At 32.1% G+C, this 20,925-nt stretch overlaps 1 protein-coding gene across 1 annotated transcript in view; it reads left to right on the top strand.

The window, feature by feature from the left end:
- Positions 1–4,615: 4,615 nt before the first annotated feature.
- Positions 4,616–20,925, top strand: part of LOC139483115 (uncharacterized) — a 48,312-nt gene continuing 32,002 nt past the window's right edge. Inside the window, exons 1-9 of the mRNA XM_071267148.1 lie at positions 4,616–4,620; positions 6,565–6,704; positions 8,036–8,205; positions 8,574–8,716; positions 9,246–9,325; positions 9,671–9,753; positions 11,022–11,217; positions 11,607–11,689; positions 14,855–15,001. Of these exons, the coding sequence (XP_071123249.1) occupies positions 4,616–4,620; positions 6,565–6,704; positions 8,036–8,205; positions 8,574–8,716; positions 9,246–9,325; positions 9,671–9,753; positions 11,022–11,217; positions 11,607–11,689; positions 14,855–15,001 (1,047 nt within the window). The remainder of the gene's footprint in view (positions 4,621–6,564; positions 6,705–8,035; positions 8,206–8,573; positions 8,717–9,245; positions 9,326–9,670; positions 9,754–11,021; positions 11,218–11,606; positions 11,690–14,854; positions 15,002–20,925) is intronic.

Raw genomic sequence — 20,925 nt, forward strand, 5'->3', positions numbered from 1 at the left:
TACTTCTGAACAAAACAAAAAATAATGAGTTTTCTATTGTTGTGCAAATTGATCGTTTGAAATGAACAAATACTTCTGAACAAAAAAAAATAATGAGTTTTCTATTGTTGTGTAAATTGGTCGTTTGAAATGAACAAATACTTCTGAAAAAAAAAGAGTTTTCTATTGTTGTGCAAATTGGTCGTTTGAAATGAACAAATACTTCTGAACAAAAAACAAATTATGAGTTTTCTATTGGTGTGCATTAAGTGTATGCAACGCAGAGATCGATATTAGAGTGTAAGAAGAAATGTGAATTATTCTATTGCAGTAAATGATGTATATATTCTTTAACACATCTTGCAAAAAAGTGATATTTTTTACACTGCACAGATGAAAAATGTGAGAGTATAGCTATTTAAAACTAGTTTTACTCTGCAAGTCATTTTGAATAGCCTTGCTAATGCCTGTATGCGTTCTATTTGTTAATGCTAATTGTTTTATATAGCACATTCATTCATTACTGGCAGCAGCATTAAACTACGGAAGCCGATAAGGGCCATTCAAAAAAAAAAAATTATGTCGTAATTACGACATAGCATGTCGTAATTTCGACATAACATGTCGTTATTACGACATCGCTATGTCGTAATTTCGACATAACATGTCGTTATAACGACATCGCTATGTCGTAATTTCGACATATCATGTCGTTATAACGACATCGCTATGTCGTAATTTCGACATATCATGTCGTAATAACGACATCACTATATCGTAATAACGACATCGCTATATATAAAAGAATATGTATTATGATTGCCAAGAGACTAAATGACACAGAAATTAACAACTATAGGTCATCCCATTTTCGCTAGCCAAGGGTTACGATCCACTCATCCTAATGCCCCAATAATTAGAAAAGCCCCCCGATTAGTCAGCTATAAAAGAGGGAGGAAAGATAACAAAAGGAGAGTCCCCGAAATGCTGTGTAGCAGACAGTGTTATTAATTAATTATTAGCTCCCTTGGTAAAACTCCAAATTTCATATTTAATGTATTTCATTGTTAAATAATTTACATGAAGCTTAATAAGTATATATTTGTTAATTGCATAGCTTTTGCTATTTGAATTCATTGGTTAAAGAATTTTTATTTATATTGTAAAGTTTAATATTTGCATCGTCCCAAAATCTTTGGTTACCTTCTTTGGATACCTTCAGTGAGAAACTTATATATTTTTAAAATCCAGTCTCAGAATTTTAAATTACCTGCCGTGGAAAGGCTGTACAGCCTGACAAGTTTGTAATAAAGAAATACGACGTGGAAATATATGAGGACTGACATTGCATGCCAAGCATTCCATCTCCCTATTTAAGCGCAAACTACATGGCTTCTTGTAATAAGATTGAATTGAAGTATTGATAGCTCTATTTCTACTTTCAAACGTTGGGCACGACATTCCTACAACACGACGTTACACTTTAACATGCGGCGTCTAAGAGGGTTTTTGATTTCGTTTAATTTTTGCAAGTTTTATTCGTTTTTTTATATTGTTGGTTGATTCTGGTTCTGTTCGTTTTGTGATGTCATTTTATCAAAAATTACCTCGAGTTGTGGAAATCGATTTAATAATGTTTACCCTTTAAGTTATTTCAACTAAAAATGCAGTACTGTCGCAAGTAATGTAGGAAGGAAAGATGGGACGGAAGTACATGTATACGGTTTTCCATATTTTTGTTTTATCATAGGATGTTTAACTTTCAAGGTGCATATCATCTGTCATTGTAAAATTTCTATATCTTAATTCAACCAATACAAATATATCTGACACTCTGCTGTAAATCGAACATTTTTATCCTTGGTTAAATTTGAATAGAATTGTATTTTCCCTGGCACATAAGTTGTCGAAATACACCCCTTCAATTACTTGAACCTTGGCTTGAGAATTATTTCCCAAGTCATCTATAGCGTTTAACTTCTGATATACATTCTAAAATATAGTAATCTACTCCTGGATCGTCCGCGAAAACGGCAAATATAATCCCGGGTTTTTATTAATTCGATGAAACGGTTTTCGTTGCCGTTTGGGATTCGTCTTTCAATTACCTCCATTTCATGCACAAGTTTATATTGACGAAAAGTTCCGGCTTCGCTAGTACAGGAATTATTTTCATCACGACCGTTATAACATGAATAGCAGGACAAATCGCGAAGTAAAACATTCCGTGAACTGGTATTAAGTCTTTTAATATTAGTGATTGCACCTTACTGAAGTGACGACTTTAAATGATCTATTTCGGAGTACTTCCGTAACATAAATTTCAAATCGCATTTTACATTTAGAGGACTGTCTTGGTGTCTCCAATTTGTCTTTGCAAAAGTTGGACGAAGTTCATGTAAAGGGATGTTTTCCCCATTTCCCAATTCTTTTAAATAAATCGTTAAAAGCTATAAACGATTAATAAAAATTGCAAAATTTAACCTGTGTCGAACCTATGTCCCCGGGCGGAGTCTATAGCAACATGCACTATTCTTTATTTTTTCGGCAGCAATCATCAACCTCTTTTTCCAAATTTCATAACACGATATGTTTTAATTATCATGAACATTAATTGAAACTTTAGCACATGTAACGTCGGAAATTAGCGTCTTTAGGATTTTAGACGTTTTCAGACGTTTGGACAAATTGGCTACCGTTTTGTAATGTGTGGAAGCATTTTATTCCTTTAAGACCCAAATATGTAGGTAATAAGAAAAGAATCTTGGCATTTTTTACTCTTCGTGTATCTAACTTTTGTTTTTATCAATTATAAAAAATAGGCGTTAACTGCTTTGAAAAATGAAATATCAACTTGGACAAAATGGCTACCGTTTGAAAAACGACTGTGTAGAGAAGATTTTATTGAATCAGCAATATTTGAACTCACACGAGGCAAATATTTGTACTTTTGTTAGATATTATTATTGTCTTACTCTTTTTATTCATTTTCTGCTATATCTACTTATAAAATTCACTTTCAGTCGTTGAGTTAATGAAAAACGTCGTTGGACATTTTTCTTATTGCAGCTTAATATGCAGCCACCGAGTCAAATGAAATTTGGCAAAATAACGGCTTTAACGGCACAGAGAACCAACACATGTCGTTGTTCCTGCCAAGAATCAAGAAGATCAGAGAATAAGAAATAGGATCACTATACATAAGAGTTAAAACAGTTTTTCATAAATGTAACGTTGGACATCCGTTTTTTTCACATAGCTTTCTTATTTTAATCCTCAAATAAACTAGATATTACTAAGTATATGATCATGTAAAAACATAATTTAAAACATATACTGAATTTGTTACAATATTGTTTCGTGTTTTCTAACATTTTTATTTTTATTTTGTTTTGCGGATGAAATTTCGAAGATTCTGTTTTAAATCCTAGGCGTTGTAGGATCATCGTGCCCAACGTTTGAAAGTAGAAATAGAGCAATCAATACTTCAATTCAATCTTTTTACAAAGAGCCTTGAAGTTTGCACTTATTTGTAGGGAGATGGATAGCTGGACTTGCCTTGGTAGGAATGAATGTTATTCCTATCATACACGGTCGATGTAATTGCTTGGGATCTATAAAATATATAAGTTTCTCACTGAATCTATTCAAAGAAGGTAACCAAAGATTTTGCGACGATGCAAATATTAAACTTTACAATATAAATAAATATCTTTAACCAATAAATTCAAATAGCAAAGTCTATGCAATTAACAAATATGTACTTATTAAGCTTCATGTAAATTATTTAACAATGAAATACATTAAATATGAAATTTGGATTTTACCAAGGGAGCTAATAATTAATTAATAACACTGTCTGCCACACAGCATTTCGGGGGCTCTCCCTCTGGTATCTTTCCTCCCTCTTTTATAGATGACTATGTGGGGCGTTTCTAATTATTGGGGGCATTATGATGACCTATAGTTGTTAATTTCTGTGTCATTTAGTCTCTTGGCAATCATAATACATATTTTTTTATATATAGCGATGTCGTTATTACGACATGATATGTCGAAATTACGACATAGCGATGTCGTTATAACGACATGATATGTCGAAATTACGACATAGCGATGTCGTTATAACGACATGTTATGTCGAAATTACGACATAGCGATGTCGTAATAACGACATGTTATGTCGAAATTACGACATAAAATTTTTTTTTGAATGGCCCTTATCGGCTTCCGTATTAAACACATATATTTTGAATTGGTGTAGTAAATTTCTACCTAATACATTAATAGCAGTTATCATATGTAATCATCTATTATCATATTTTATCATGTATGAAATACAAGGTAGAACGTTCTACTTAGAGGTTGATTTGAAACATTTAATTACTTCCATTCTAATATCATTACTTTCCCTGAGCTATAATATCTTGTACAAGTACTAACAGTGAATATTTCTTTCTTGATCAATCGATCACACCACTAAGAGATAAAATTATTAAAGTATACATCATATACAAATAATTATATGCGGTATGATTACAAATGGAAAAAAATTATCCACCAGATACCGAAAAACGTAGATGTTAGAATATATAGTTCATAATATGTCCTTCAACAATCAGCAAAAACACCTACCATGAAGTAAGCTTTATGATTTTAAACATCAAATAGTCGTTAAAAAGAATGATAATACACTGAATTCATTAAATGTTCAACTTATCTTTCGGGCAATGCATTGACATTAGAAGAGAACTCAGTATTACTTCTCTACAATAAGTCCATTCTTAGAGTGTACTGATTGATACATTTATTTGGTAAAGCATGGGTAATTCATTATCTGAAATTTTGACGTTTAATTAAGTTTCAGAAACTGCAAATGCCCTTAGATTGGTATTATGTTTATCATTATATTATATTGATTATAACTTTTTCCTAGGAGTTCAGTTTTTTTGTGATTGTACTTTTTATTTGTTTTGATGTTAAGTACCGATCTAAAGAGCCAATTCTGTTCCAACTGATTTCTTTTTTGTTAAGGTGTGCTATTTCAACACAGTCTATGTTAGGGGAAGATTAAGCGATAACAGACATATATAATTCAGTCTAAGTTTTCGTGTGATTGTACCACTCCAGGAACTTGTAAACTATAATTATTCTAGTGGTTGCTGTTGGTCTTAAATTTCCTTTTTTATATTTCCTTTTGTTGTTTTTCTCATGAATAGCTTCACTTTTTCCATGTTATAGATTTCTATACGGTGTGAATGTTTTGTTCGTTGAAGGTCTTTGACCGTTGATTGTTATGCACAGTTGTTTCATTTGTAATCACACCACATCTCAGGATTGTTTATACTACATTGATTGATTACTGATAAACAAATCAAATATAGATAATAACTTTATATAGAGAGAAACCTGTAGTATCATAATCATAATCCTATTTACGAAAATTCTACTTACTTTTATCGCAGTATTAAACTGTTATATTTATCATATCATAATATTTGATCATGTACAATATTGTAGGTAGATCGTTCTACCTGACAGTTGATAATGGTTCAATGTACTAATTTCGTTAGCTCACTTTATATTGGTTTTTACATAATATATTAAACTTGTAAGAGTCATAAACATATTAAGACGGGTGTTATTTTGGTTACAATCCAACCCTACACACCATCAGAGATATCAAACGCAAAATCGTATGTATAAATCTAATATCGGGACATAAAGTTATGCATAAAAAAACAGCAAAATGTTGACATCATTTCGAAATCCATATTTTAGTTAAAAAAAAAAGGAATCTCTCGTATACAATTTTTTATGGAAAGGGTCACATTTTTATCTATATGGCCTTTATACACATCTCTGCAGTATGCGTTTTTTTACAGTTAAAAGCTGTATGGCGTCCTCTAACAGTTGACACATTTGATCTTTGGACTTTATGGACTTTTTTGCCAAAATTGAGTCTGGAAAGTCCCCTCCAAATTTCTCTCTGAAAGTCTAGACGGCAAAAAAGGCTTCAGCGTTATGACGTCGTAGGAAGGCGTCACAGAAAAACCCCATAAAATAGCTTTTTAAGACAGACGTCATAATTATTTCGACTAGAATACAGGAAGATGATTTACATTTTTTTTAAACTTTATTACATAAACTCAAAAGACCAAACAAGGTCAATATTCAATAGCTATTAAGTATAATTAAGTCTATAGAAGTTGAAAAGAATTTGTATGGATTTGAATTTATAAACCCTGAGGATGCCTGAAATATTTGGCACTGTATGTGAAGTAAAGTTATCAATTACGTTACTTATAGCATTCTCATTGACCTGAATACGAGTAAGAATAATAGTAAATATTGTACATTTACTGCAACATGGTTATTTGAATTTAGGATGGTTCTCAACATGCTTAAGATTCATTTTAAATAAAACAAATTCTAACCGTTTATTTTCCGAGTGTAAATACTTCGAAAATGTTTCAAGAGTCGTCAATTTTGATTTAAAACAGAAACTTTGTTTTTATACAGTTTCTGCATAATGAATTTATAAAAACATAAACTGAAATAACATTAATATTTTTCATTTTATAGACATTTGTTCAGAAACAATGCAATAAAAAATGGAGTATTTGCTGCCAATTGTGAATGTTGTGGACATTTCATAAAATTCCGTGTGAAAACAGACATCAACTCACAAATCACAGTTACTATCAATGGACAAAAATATTCAGGTACTTTAAACAGTTCTTTTATTTTACTTTCAAGTTTATATGTGATATCCTGTTATTTAACACCCCACATTGATGTATGCTTATATTTCATATTTCACCCCGTGAACATGATATAAGGAGACTACCGAAAGAAGAAGGTTTATATCATATCTTGTTCTTTTCCTCAAAAAGGAAACAGATATACGACTTCAAACTTAAATCTTGGATAACGTGATTATTTTAATACTTCAATTGTGAATTTTCTATTTGTCGGCAGTGAAAAGTAAAATCACAAAAATACTGAACTCAGAGGAAAATCCAATCGGAAAGTCCAAAAGCACATGGCAAAATCAAATGACAAATAACATCAAAAACGAATGGACAAGAACTGTCATATTCCTGACTTGGTACAGGCATTCTCAAATGTGGAAAATGGTGGATTAAACCTGGTTTTAAAGCGCTAAACCTCTCACTTTGATGACAGTCTCGTCAAATTCCGTTTTATTTACAATGATGCGTGAACTAAACAGACATAATAAATAAAATAGTCAAAATATGGGTACAGCGGTCATCATCGTGTAACAATTTTAAAAGGAACTGAACACAAAAAAACATCTATCTACAAACACATTCATTAATTCGCGTGTCTGACGTCAGAAAATTTTATACGTCACATACCTCCGCTCTGTTGTATGACGTTTACATCCCTTCATCTGGAACCATGTACTTCCCTTAGTTTTTGTCGCGACCTTGGATTTTCTGGGTTGTTTTTTTTTAAATTCAGGAGATTTGAACATCGGAAAACTACTGTCACCTTAATTTTCATTTTATAAAACTCAAATTGATAAAGTTTACCGAATACTATACAAGCGAATACATAAATTTCCGACTTGGTAAATGGTTCGTTAATCTTTGGTTCAATTGTACGTGAGAAACTTACTATCACACTTTTAAGTTCGATTATTGGAATGACAATATGTTTGCAAAGGAGCATTAAATAACCTCGTGGAAGAAAAGCACCTGTCATCAACATTTATGTTTTTACTTTTGTATCATTGAAAATATTTTTTAATAGTTGATAGTTTGAAGTACGGGGATAATAATGTTATTACAGATTTTTTCATGTTCGTACACACAAACAAACTAAAAGGGTTTTCAATGTTCAATTCATTTAAAAAAAATATTGACTTCGTTTCTCTTTTAAAAATAAAGTTTAGGGATGTGACTTTGAAGTAGTAAAGACTCATCTATTTTGAGTAAAAGATCGCAGCTTACAACCAAAAAGATGTCCTTTAGCGGGTACAACCACCGGGAACTCTCACATACATTTTAACTAACACCTTTATTTATAGTTGGCAATGAATATCCACCATGGACAACACTAAATACTTATCTAAGAAAAGAGAGGATTTCTGTTGGCACCAAAGTGATGTGTCACGAAGGAGGATGTGGTATTTGTATGGTGGAGGCTAAATTATATGAACCTATGTCTGATACGAGAAAAAGTTATCCTATAAATTCAGTTAGTATTGATAATGCACACAATGCAAATGTCTCACATTTTAGAATTATACTAATTTCAACTAATCTTATTTTAAGCTGATTAATATTCTTTGTCATACAGTTTTGACTGAAAAAAATAAGGTAAAAGGTATCAACAACTGCCAGTTAACTTCAGTTGTTTTTCTAACTTCACAATAGTGTCCATATTTTAAAATGTTTTACAAGATATATTAAAAATTCAATACACTTACAGAGAAATTGAAAATTATAAGTTTGAGTTTTTAAAATAGACATTTGTTGCATCGAGTTACAGATGCTATCATGTAGTTTTGTGTTACAATGAGCATACAACGTTTCAAACCATCAATGTTTTTATATTATTTACAGTGCCTCTGTCCATTATTCATGTGTGATGGCTGGGAAATAACAACAATAGAAGGTATCAGTGACGTCATCCCAAAACGTCTAGCCAAATACAATGGTTCACAGTGTGGATACTGCAGTCCTGGTCAGGTCATGAATATGCATGCGTAAGTTTATAAATAAACATCACAGATTCGTTTGCGTGTTTAAAGCTTCCAGACCTGTTTCGGTAACATCATAAGCATTACGCGTTTTGTATTTACTATAACCCGATTATAATATGATACAAACTAATATATATTTATTCATGTAAAAACAAGAAGATTTGGTATAATTTTCAAGGCAACAACTCTCTATTAGTGCATATCATAGGTCAGGAATCTAATATATTTATGCCATGGCTTTCTCAAACGTTGTTCCTTTTTGTGATTTTGGCAATGGATGTCAAAGGAAGATCCTTGATACATGTACTTTTCCTTCAATGCAATCATAACTACTTTCGACTCTGGAGATTTAGAGATTGTCATATCGTTAAAGCCCTTTTCTATTGTGTAACACTGAGTTATGAACACAATATGTCTTTTGATTAATTGTCTGTGTAAATCAGCTGTTATCTCATTGACGTCTAACATATATCCTATTTTACTAAGGTTAACTGAAATAACTAAATATTTCAAAAACAATTTTTTTTTTTAGGTTACTGGACTTGAACCAAGGTCAAGTTACCATGAAACAAGTAGAGGATGCGTATGACAATGTCATCTGCAGATGTACAGGTATATATTCAAGTCTGCTTTCAAATAGAAACTCATTAAATACATGATCAATCCAATTTATATTTTGTCATTTTATCTCGGTCTTAATGACTGTTTCCTACAATTTTGACAACCTTTAAGGGATTTATGCTGCAATACTCAGACATTTATTTTATTTAACTAAAATTATTAGGTCTGTTTCCTTCTGTAAAACACTGGTAACGACTTTCGACCTAATGATCTTTGTTATAAAAATGATGATGTACATGAGTAAAACTACAATCCTTTTAAATTATGGTAGTCTGTGTAAATGTAAATAATGTCATTATGATCAGATACTTGACAAAGTCGAAATATTTTTTTTAGGATATAGACCCATTCTGGATGCGATGAAATCATTTGCACAAGACTCCCCAACCATGAAGAAAGCTTCGACTATTGATATTGAGGTGACATTAGCTTTAGACATACTGAATTCGAGTAATCTTTCAAGTTACAAAAGTAAAGTTCTATTCAACACATATCAACCTTGGCCAGTACTAATGCAACACTAACATGAACAAATAACATTTTTTTGAAACTTTGTCATTAAAGTTACTTTTTCATCTCTGGTTCTAGTTTATATAATCATCCTAGAAGCCAATACCTCTGTACTGGTATGTAAATACGGATTTTGTGTTATAAGAATTGCTATTACATAATTTTTGAAATAATTTTAAATGAAGGAATGTATCTTTCTCTTGCGAAGCTCTTAGTCCTTGCCCGACTTAGCTTTATTTTTTTGTCCTATTTGGTTTATAGCTCTTTATCCCTTTCTAAAATAAGCTTTTGATTTCAAACAGACATTGATTGTCGAAATGCGCATATGGTTCAGACAAATTGGTACCGTTTATCTTATTATTTAAAATATTCATTTGTTGTATTAGAATGAGACATATTTCATGAAATTGAACTTGCACCTTTCTCCAAATTTTTAGTACCAAAAATATTAATCTAAATTGAAGTATGTGCTTTTTGCAAGTTATTAAAATTTCTTGTTAGTTTTATTTCCTTGAGGTTCAAAACCGGGTTTTTTTTCTACCATTATTTTTGGTAGCAAAGCAATGAAATTCATTTTCAAACTCATAACAAGCGTCTTGTTTGATACTACAAAGCGTTTTGATTATCTGTGGTTAAGCTAAACAAATTTAAAAAAGATTAATTTCACTGATATTCATAAACTAAATTTAATGTTTGCCATAACAATTATCATCATTTAAAAATGAATTAAAAGGCAAACAGACAAACAATAGTTAACAAAACACAACAAATAAGATTAAGTAACAAGTGAGCCATCAACATCTGGGGTGATCTCAGATGCTGAGGAACAAAAGGCAGTTCCTACTACACATGTGCATCCGTCGTGTTGTGCGTGTGAGTACAAACCCGGTAACAAGTCAAATTCAGTAAATCACATTACTGAAAATAGGACGCGATTGTATTTACGACATTAAGAATTTATCCGCTATCATCTGTGAAACAGTTATTCCATAACGGTCAACTAACTCGGGATGGCGTCCTTGAAATATCAAATTAGTTCTTCTCCTGAATTCATCAGTTTTGATCTATAAGGATGTTTTATGCGAATATAATCAATTCAACTCGATGTGTACTGCATCCTGATTTTTTTTTTTTTTATATAAGATGCATTTTTTTTTAGAAATAGTAATATTTTCAGGAACTAGGACGAGCCTTTTGTTCAAAAACTGGAAAACGTTGCCAGGGAAAATGTCACCCACGAGCTGGTCAGCAGCTTCAGGTGGTAGGCACTGATTCGGTATGGTATAGGCCTGACACGTTTGATCAACTATTCAAAATATTAGCAGACAACTCTGGGAAGAAAACCAGGATGGTGTTTGGTAACACTGGACAAGGTACATGTTTTGTAAACTTATGTCACAGTCAAAATACTGCATACATTTAAAGACTTTTCTAAAATATTTTACCATTGAAGTGAACCTTTAAACTATAAACAATGGACATTCGAAGGTTCTGTAGAAATTTTACAAAATATAATAGTTTGTATCAAAATCTAAAATAAAAGGATTTGAATAAGTTATCTGTAGATTACATTAGCTTGAATTAAAAGGATTAAAAGATACATGCATTGTCTCGGCTTTTCTTCATTGATATAGTAATAGCAATCCATTATTAAATCAATTGGTTTTTAGTCCTTATCATTTTATAATAGATCGTGTAACCTTTTGAATGTCTGAGCCAGGAAAAAAATATTACAATTAAAAATACCTTGATATGTTTTAAGGTGTCTACTACAAAGACTTGAACCTGGCCAGTTTTGATGTACTAATCGATATAAGAGGAATACAGGGTCTGTATAGTGTTAATGTAAGTATTTCATGGTACTGTTTAAAACATGTAAATGAAAAGACCATACATAAGAATGCATTATTAAGTGCATATACAGGACGGGAACATGTTAATGTAATATGAATATAAACCCTGCTTTGTATAAACTGACACGCTGAGTCTGATTGTTAACGTGCTAGCTTTCAAGATACAGTCAGCAGAAAAATATGTCATTCTTATTTCCTACACATATTATTCTGATTTCAAGCAAAGCTTTTTTTTAATTCAGTAATGAAGATAGTTGATATTCGTATACAACATTTTAAAAAACATTTTACTTTTAACAACAACCATAAAAACCTTTTTTCCCGTATCAAACATAAACTAAAAGAACTAGCCAAGGAATTTGTGTTTGTCCCGGCTGATAAAGCTGCTAATAATATCATTATTGTTTGACGTAAATTTTATATTGAGGTTCTGCAAAAGGAAATCACGAATTCACCAACATCCCAACTGACTTCATTTTCAGAAAACGACATCTGTAATAAACATATACTTTTAGCTACTTCTTTACAAGCAGAACCAACTACAATGAAAGTCCCAACATTGTACTGGCTTCCGAAGCTACACAAAAAACCTTACAAATATCATTTCATCTTCAAGCCATTGTTCCACTACTAAATTGTCTATTCTACTTACTAGTACACTTGGTACAATATAAAACCTGAAAATAAATTGTTCAAATAAATCCTTTGAAAATAATGGAATTAATTACTTTTGGAGGGTCAAAACCTCATTGGAAGTACTTGATAAATTGCATGCATATATTGTTGATATTGAATCTGTTCAAAGTTTTGATTTGTCTACCCTATATACCACTTTTCCTCACATCCCTAATTAACTGAGCATTTAAAAAGTCAGAATGCGAGTACATATGTTCAAACTCTTTTAGGTCATTTTTTTAGTAGCAATAAACAAAAGAATTATGTCAATTTGACATGCTTTGATACTATATCTGCGCTTGAATTTTTACTTGATAACTTTTTTTTTCGCTTTGGAGATTCCGTATATCGTCAAGTTATTGGAATTCCAATGGGGACTTACTGTGCACCACTTATTGCGGACCTGCTTTTGTATTGTTATGAGTTACAATTTATGACTAAAATTAGCAAAGACCCATCGAAACAACATTTGATACAAAAATTAAACAATACTTTTAGATATTTGGATGATTTATTGGCTCTCAATAATAACATCTTCAGTATGTATACTAAAGAAATTTATCCTGTTGAAATTACTTTAAATAAAGCTAATACTAACAATGGCCACTGCCCTTTCCTCGATCTTGATATCTTTATCATACACGGGAAGCTTAATGCAAAAATGTATGATAAAAGAGATGATTTTTCATTTCCTATCGTTAATTATCCATTTTTAGATGGTGACGTTTCCTTGTCACCATCTTATGGTGTTTATATATTTCAACTTGTACGAATCGCTCGTGTATGAAACAACGTATTAGAATTTGGCGAGAGAAATTTATGTATTACTAGAAAAAATTATTACACCAGGGTTTTCGATATACCAAACTAGTCAAACATTTACTAACTTTTATCACCGGTATAAGGAAATAAATCGTAAATATAACTCAACATGCAGACATCTTATACGTTTAGGTATTTCAAATCCAATCTTGTATGGCAATATTCTTTACAAAGCACAAAAATGTCAGTATTCACCTAAAAACTTACAAAACCTTTAAACAGACTTATTAAGAAGGGATATAGTTACGATACTGTTGTCAGATCATTAAAGGTAGCATATGTTGGCTTTAATATTGATTCACTTATATGGTCTTTGCATCGGAACTAAACACTTTTTTTAAACAGTTGTTGGCATGACACGGGTTATGTTCTTCTCATATATTTTATGATAGTATGATACTAAACCCCTGACGGGAGGGATTGTGCCTGATATTCATATGATGAAGACATAATCTTTCAATCAGTTTAATTGAGGTCTGGAGCTGTAATGTCAGTTAATTACTAGTAGTTTATTGTTTTTTATGTATTATTGTCATTTTGTGTATTTTCTTTTGTTACATCTGTTGATATCGGACTCCGACTTCTCTTGAACTGAATCTTAATGTGGGTATTCTTATGCGTTTACTTTTCTACATTGGCTAGAAGTATAGGGGTAGGGTTGATATCTCATAAACATGTTTAACCCCGCCGCAATTTTGCGCCTGTCCCAAGTCATGAGCCTCTGGCCTTTGTTAGTCTTTTATGATTTTTAATTTTAGTTTCTTGTGTATAATTCGGAGTTTAGTATGACGTTCATTGTCACTGAACTAGTATACATATTTTTAAGGGGCCAGCTGAAGGACGCCTCCGGGTGCGGGAGTTTCTCGCTACATTGAAGACCCATTGGTGGCCTTCGGCTGTTGTCTGCTCTATGGTCGGGTTGTTGTCGCTTTGATATATTACCCATTTCCTTTCTCAATTTTATTTTGTCTTACTCCTAAATGCCAAGCGCTAATCAGAGAAGCAGCAAATACGAAGGTCTTATGCTTGACTCAACCGGGATGGGAACCAACGACTTCCCACACTTAAGGCGAACACGCTTCCATGACACCACCGACACTGTTAAGATATATATGTTCATTCTATCTGAATTTACTTATTTACGTTGGAACGGCAACTGTTAGTTTCTATTTTACTTATTTAATTACGAAATTTTGGATTGGATAACTGTATAAGATTGTATTAAAACGAAGATTGTAACTTTCATACATGTCATAAAAAACCTTACTTAAACATTTGTGTTAAACGATTTTTGTTGTTCAATAAAGACCTCTTTTTATTTAGATTACTCTGAATCAATTTAATATATTTAGGTTTAAACCTTTAGTCACGAACTATCTTGATACATTTTATTATCCAGAAAAAAAGTTTGGATGTTAAACAACCAACAATCCACAAATCTTGTGTACATACAGTAATCATAAAAAAAAAACAAGAAATTATTATTTAGTATAGTTTATGACTTAGTTCGTTATTCTCACTGTAAAACAATTCAAACATGTGAATTTTAATTTTAACACAAGAACATATTGTTGTTCAAGACCAGATTGAGACAATTCAATCACCTAAAAGCAATTACATATAACTGGCTTATCATTAATGACAAGGTTTATGATTGTAGTTTGATCCAACGATTGTTCTTGGTGCTGGTTTATCCATTAACCAATTGATAGATGTATTTACAAGATCCCAACAAGAACCGTCACTTGGTTACCTTGTACACATACGAGATATGCTAAAAAGGGTTGCTGGAACATCTGTCCGAAGTGTGAGGATTTGTATTTTTTAATCATTTTTACTACATATTGTTTTGTGAATCATGATGTGGGTCAAGCATGCTAATGCTAATATGTGCCAAGCATGTTAAAGGGAAACTTCGCAAAAAAATCAAAAATTGAAATTATGTTCATTCTGTATAAAAATGCTCAAATTCATAGATATTAAAGTTTTATTCCGCTAGATAAGCGATCACCATCGATTTTAAATTTAGAGTATCAATTCTCTGCGATCCGCCATTTTGTCTTCTTTCCCGATTAATAAAAACGATATGTCTATAAACCACAAAGAAACAAAACTACAGTAACCGATGTAGTCGTAATTGCGTGTCGATATCTTGTCAATCGTACGGTTGTTTTATCCGACTAACTAACTTGATACGAAAAATATTCTTACTTTTTTTAAATTACCATGGTCTGTTGTTTTTAAACTGTTGATATTGGAATTAGGTGAAAAGTCAAAGTTGAAATCATAAATAAGTGTTCCGTGAAAATTGTTTTCGAAAATCTAATTTGTTCATAATTCTTTAAAGTAATAAACAAATATATTTTGATCTTCCCTCATCTGATCACCAGCATGGCTAAAGGTATTACTTCCAAAGGTATTGTGAGGGGTGTGAGGTGACACGTCCAGGTATTCAAGCGATTTCCTGTCGGGCTTGCAAGTTCATGCATCGTTTCACTTCTGCAGGTATTGATCAGTGTACACGGCTGATAACTTATAACTTATAACTTTCCATTTTGAACTATCAGATGAATAATATACAACTCTGTCTTACTTGTCATTACTAAACTCATACGCTTGTTTATACATAACATTTCTGGTGTAAAGAATATAATTCATAAACATATAAATAATACTCAAAAAATAAGATTTGATGAAATTAAAATATATCTAAATATTTTTTCCAAGGGTGAATTTGGGAAAATGTAATATATAGTCATTGTCAATAGTGAAGGACAGATTGGAACAGACCAGAAATATTGATTTAAAAAAATGTACGCACTTGCCGACGATTCGTTTATACGACTGGATAGAAAGTTACGGAACTATAGCGCAATTTAGAATATATACATGTATACATTGAACATAGGAAAAAAAAACATATATTTTGAATAAATAGGGGTAAAAGTGTTGTAAATAGACTAGTCCACGTATGCCAACAGTATGTAATCATCGAATGTCGATAGACTATTGTATACCAGAAGAAGAAGAGAACCAATTTGATTTAATACAGGTCGATGTATAACTTTTGCTTTGGTTCATTGAAGCTGTGGACCTAGTAAAATCACAGATTTATATTTCAATAAGATTGTTCTCGAACAAAGGAAGTAATTCGTCATCACAATTGTTATATATGCCACTGGACGAACACTAATTATCCCCAGGGAATGTGAATATTTTGCTGGGAAACTTTTGAGTATCAAAGTTTCAAATTAATTTCGGGATTTATTTTCTTTCTTGGTATTCAATAACAGAAAAAAGAATAAATTAAAAACCAATTGTTCAGAGAACAATTGAAAGTCTTTCCACAACAAAGAAATTTGCATAAGATAGTTTCTTCATACTGATGCAATTAATAATGGTTTAATTATATTTTTGAGTAATAAAAGGGAGATAATGTGCAATTCCGGTGAAATGAAAGTCACTTCCGGTCTCATATGATAGCTTTTTTCATACTGATTCCAAAAATATATAGTTTCTATATACTTTTGTATGTAGAATGGGAGATAATTGGCCACTTCCGGTTTGTTGGAAGTCATTTTAGTCGTCAGTAATCAGTTTATGTAACTATATGACGAAAAATATGGATTCTGAGTAATTTTATATGTAAAAATTGCAAAAAAGGATACTTCCAGTTTTCTCAAGGTCACTTCCGGTAGTCATTTTTCAAGGTCATTTGTCACCTAAACTTTTGTAAAAGGTCAAATGCCTTTATAATGAACTTAGTTGAAGTTATAATCAAATAACCTCATATCAAGACTTTTCAGGGGCACCAACTCCTATAAGATGCCATTAAATTGTATAAGACTAAACGTAGCATATCTTCATTACAATAAAGCAGACATTTTGCACTTGTTCTTTTATATGTATCTTTCAAAGTGTCGGAGAAAATGCAAAAACAAGCAAAAGTCACAATTGAGAACTTGACCTTGACCTTTGACCTTGACCTCATTTTCTAAGTTAGGACCTAGGAGCCCCAAATAAAAACATTCCAGGGTTATACGGTTAACAGTTTATGAGTTAAGAAAACATACAGACAAATTTATTTTGTAAAGGTAGATAACTCCTATAAAATGTCATCGAATCGCTTCGATCCAAATGAGCCAAAAATTACTGAGGATGTAACGAACAATTTGTAAAAGGAATTTTGTCGCTATCTTTTTTTGTTACGAAGGAGATGCACACAGATGATAAACAGTGAATAGGGAGATAACTCTTATAAAGAAAATGGTTCGCCTTAGCAGGGTAAAATTTAAAAGCGCATAAACTATACGATACCATGTGGGAAATATCTAAGCGACATATTGCGAAACAAACATTTATCGCAAGAACAAAATTTGGCGGAAAAAAAAAATAATAATAATCAGAAGAAAAACAATAAGTCTTTCCACAGAAAAGTGGAAAGACTTAATAATAATCAGAAGAAAAACAATAAGTCTTTCCACAGAAAAGTGGAAAGACTTAATAATCAGAACAAATACAATAGGCTTTCCACAGAAAAGTGGAAAGACCTAATAATATGGAAAAAACTGGAGTTGTCGTTCGTTTTACGTTGATAGGATAGATAGTACACAACCTACATTCAGTTGTAAGTGGAGGGTTAAAAAAAAAGGGGGGGGGGGGCAAAAGGGGGTCTCGGGGAGATTTTTTTTTTTTTTATTAACGGAACAGAATGGTTAAAAAGGTTTTTTACAATATAAATCAATTGCTTTAAAAAAGCAATTGTAGGGGGTCTTTCCCCCTTTAAAATTAATTGAATTGGGGGGGGGGGGGGGGTGGGGGGGTGGGGGGGGGGGTGTTTGTTTGTTTGTTTGTTTGTTTCTGTATGGGGTCTATATTATTGTTACCGGAGAAGTTTCATGTTTAGTTTGGAAAGTGTTTCTTTTATTTTAGGTACAGCGCGCGCGACATCACGTGACACGGGTTTATAATAACGAAAACTTAGTCTTTTTATTCCTTTTTAGGTGGGGACTTTGAACAGACAACATGTATAGAGACGGAATGCACACAATGTAATTTCTTTTGTCATTGTAGGAAATAGACATTTTGATGACAGTTCACAAGCAGTGCATGATTTGGATTTATTTGATCCGGTGTAACTTTAAAACACATTTATTGATTATTTTCTGATAATGTACATTTTTCAGCACCTGTTTGTAACACAGATTAGTATTTCAATCTCGGAGCGGACATTTTATTGTAGGCTTTTACTGAAATTTACGGACCTAGCAAGCAATTTTTACGGCATTGCAATTTCTTTTCTCTAGGAAAAGCTTTGAGAGATATCTGCACCAAGTTTTTTTATAAACTTTTAGTACATGTATGCCCTGCTGACTGCAAATTTTGAGGTCGATTGTATTTGTAGTTTGAGAGTACATGTGGATTTTTTTTTTCAGAAGTGACGCAAGAACAATATTAAATTTCAATTTTTCATGAAACATGATTGATTGATCATGATCATGATTGATTGATTGATTGATTAGTTGGTTGGTTGGTTGGTTGGTTGGTTGGTTGGTTGGTAAAACACGTTGGATAGGGCCAATTCAAACAGCGAAAAAGAAACACAAAAGATCTTGGACCCTATATTAAACACACGAGACGGAAACATGATTGATTGATTGGTTGGTTGGTTGGTTGGTTGGTTGGTTGGTTGGTTGGTTGGTTGGTTGGTTAAACACGTTGGAAAGGGTCAATTGAAACAGCGAAAAAGAAACAAAGGAGATCTTGAACCCTATATTAAACACATGAGACGGAAACATGATTGATTGATTGATTAATCATGATCATGATTGGTTGATCGATCATGATTGGTTGATTGATCATGATCATGATTTGTTGATTGATCATTATTGATTGATCATGATTGGTTGGTTGGTTGGTTGGTTGGCAAACACACATACAATTCTTCAAGTCGTGCCCCAAATCACATATGTACATGACCTTGACCTTTGACCTTGTGACCTTTGTCAAGGTCATTGCTTCACAATGTCATTGCAAAAGACCCTATGGGTCAAGGACCTTTTGTTTAAGAGTTTTGCCTAATAATGGCTTTTTATAAACCATCAATGGGGGTTATGTCCCTTACATAATGGTAAAACCAATACAGTCATAATGTAACAAAGTTGCCCCTTGAAGTACTGAACATTTTTCACTGCTTAAATTTTCTGTATCTATAACCATTCAAGAATTATAGGGAAATCAAAGACATATGAAAATCTAAAATATGACCTTGACCTTTGACCTTGACCTAATTTTCTAAGTAAGAACCCAGGGGACTCAAATAAAAACATTCCAGGGTTATACGGTTAACGGTTTATGAGTTAAAAAAACATACCGACAAATTTATTCCGTAAAGGTACATAACTCCTATAAAATTTCATCGAATCGCTTCGATCCAAATTAGCCAAAAATTCCTGAGGATGTAACGAACAATTTGTAAAAAGAATTTTGTCGCTTTCTTATTTTGTTACGAAGGAGATGCACACACATGACAAACAGTGAATAGGGAGATAACTCTTACAAAGAAAATGGTTCGGCTTGGCAGGGTGAAATTTAAAAGCGCATAAACTATACGATACAATATGAAAAAAATCTAAGCGACATATTGCGAAACAAACATTTATCGCAAGAACAAAATTTGGCGGAAAAAAAAAAAAAATAATAATAATAATAATAATTAAAAACCAATTGTTCAGAGAACAATTGAAAGTCTTTCCACACCAAAGAAATTTTATAAGAAGATAGTTTCTTCATACTGATACAATAAATAATGGTTTAATATTATATTTTTGAGTGATAAAAGGGAGATAATATGCTACTTCCGGTGAAATGAATGTCACTTCCGGTCTCATATGATAGCTTCTTTCACACTGATTCCAAAAATATATAGTTTCTATATACTTTTATATGTAGACTGGGAGATAATTGGCCACTTCCGGTTTGTTGGAAGTCATTTTTAGTCTTCAGTAATCAGTTTATGTATCTATATGACAAAATATATGGATTCTGAGTACTTTTATATGAAAAAATTGCAAAAAAGGCTACTTCCGGTTTTCTCAAGGTCACTTCCGGTAGTCATTTTTCAAGGTCATTTGCCACTTAACCTTTTGTATAAGGTCAAATGTTTTTATAATGAACTTAATTGAAGTTATAATCAAATAACCTCATATCAAGACATTTCAGGGACACCAACTCCTATAAGATGCCATTTAATTGTATAAGACTTAACGTAGCATATCTTTATTACAATAAAGCAGACATTTTGCACTTGTTCTTTTATATGTATCTTTCAAAGTGTCAGAGAAAATGGAAAAACAAGCAAAAGTCACAATTGAGAACTTGACCTTGACCTTTGACCTTGACCTCATTTGCTAAGTTAGGACCTAGGGGCCTCAAATAAAAACATTCCAGGGTCATACGGTTAACTGTTTATGAGTTAAAAAAACATACCGACAAATTTATTTTGTAAAGGTAGATAACTCCTATAAAATGTCATCAAATCGCTTCGATCCAAATGAACCAAAATTTCCTGAGGATGTAACGAACAATTTGTAAAAAGAGTTTTGTCGCTATCTTTTTTTGTTACGAAGGAGATGCACACAGATGATAAACAGTGAATAGGGAGATAACTCTTACAAAGAAAATTGTTCGTCTTAGCAGGGTGAGATTTAAAACCGTATAAACTATACGATA

The sequence above is a fragment of the Mytilus edulis genome, chromosome 7 (genome assembly GCF_963676685.1).
Source record: "Mytilus edulis chromosome 7, xbMytEdul2.2, whole genome shotgun sequence".
Classification (NCBI taxonomy): Eukaryota; Metazoa; Mollusca; class Bivalvia; order Mytilida; family Mytilidae; genus Mytilus; species Mytilus edulis.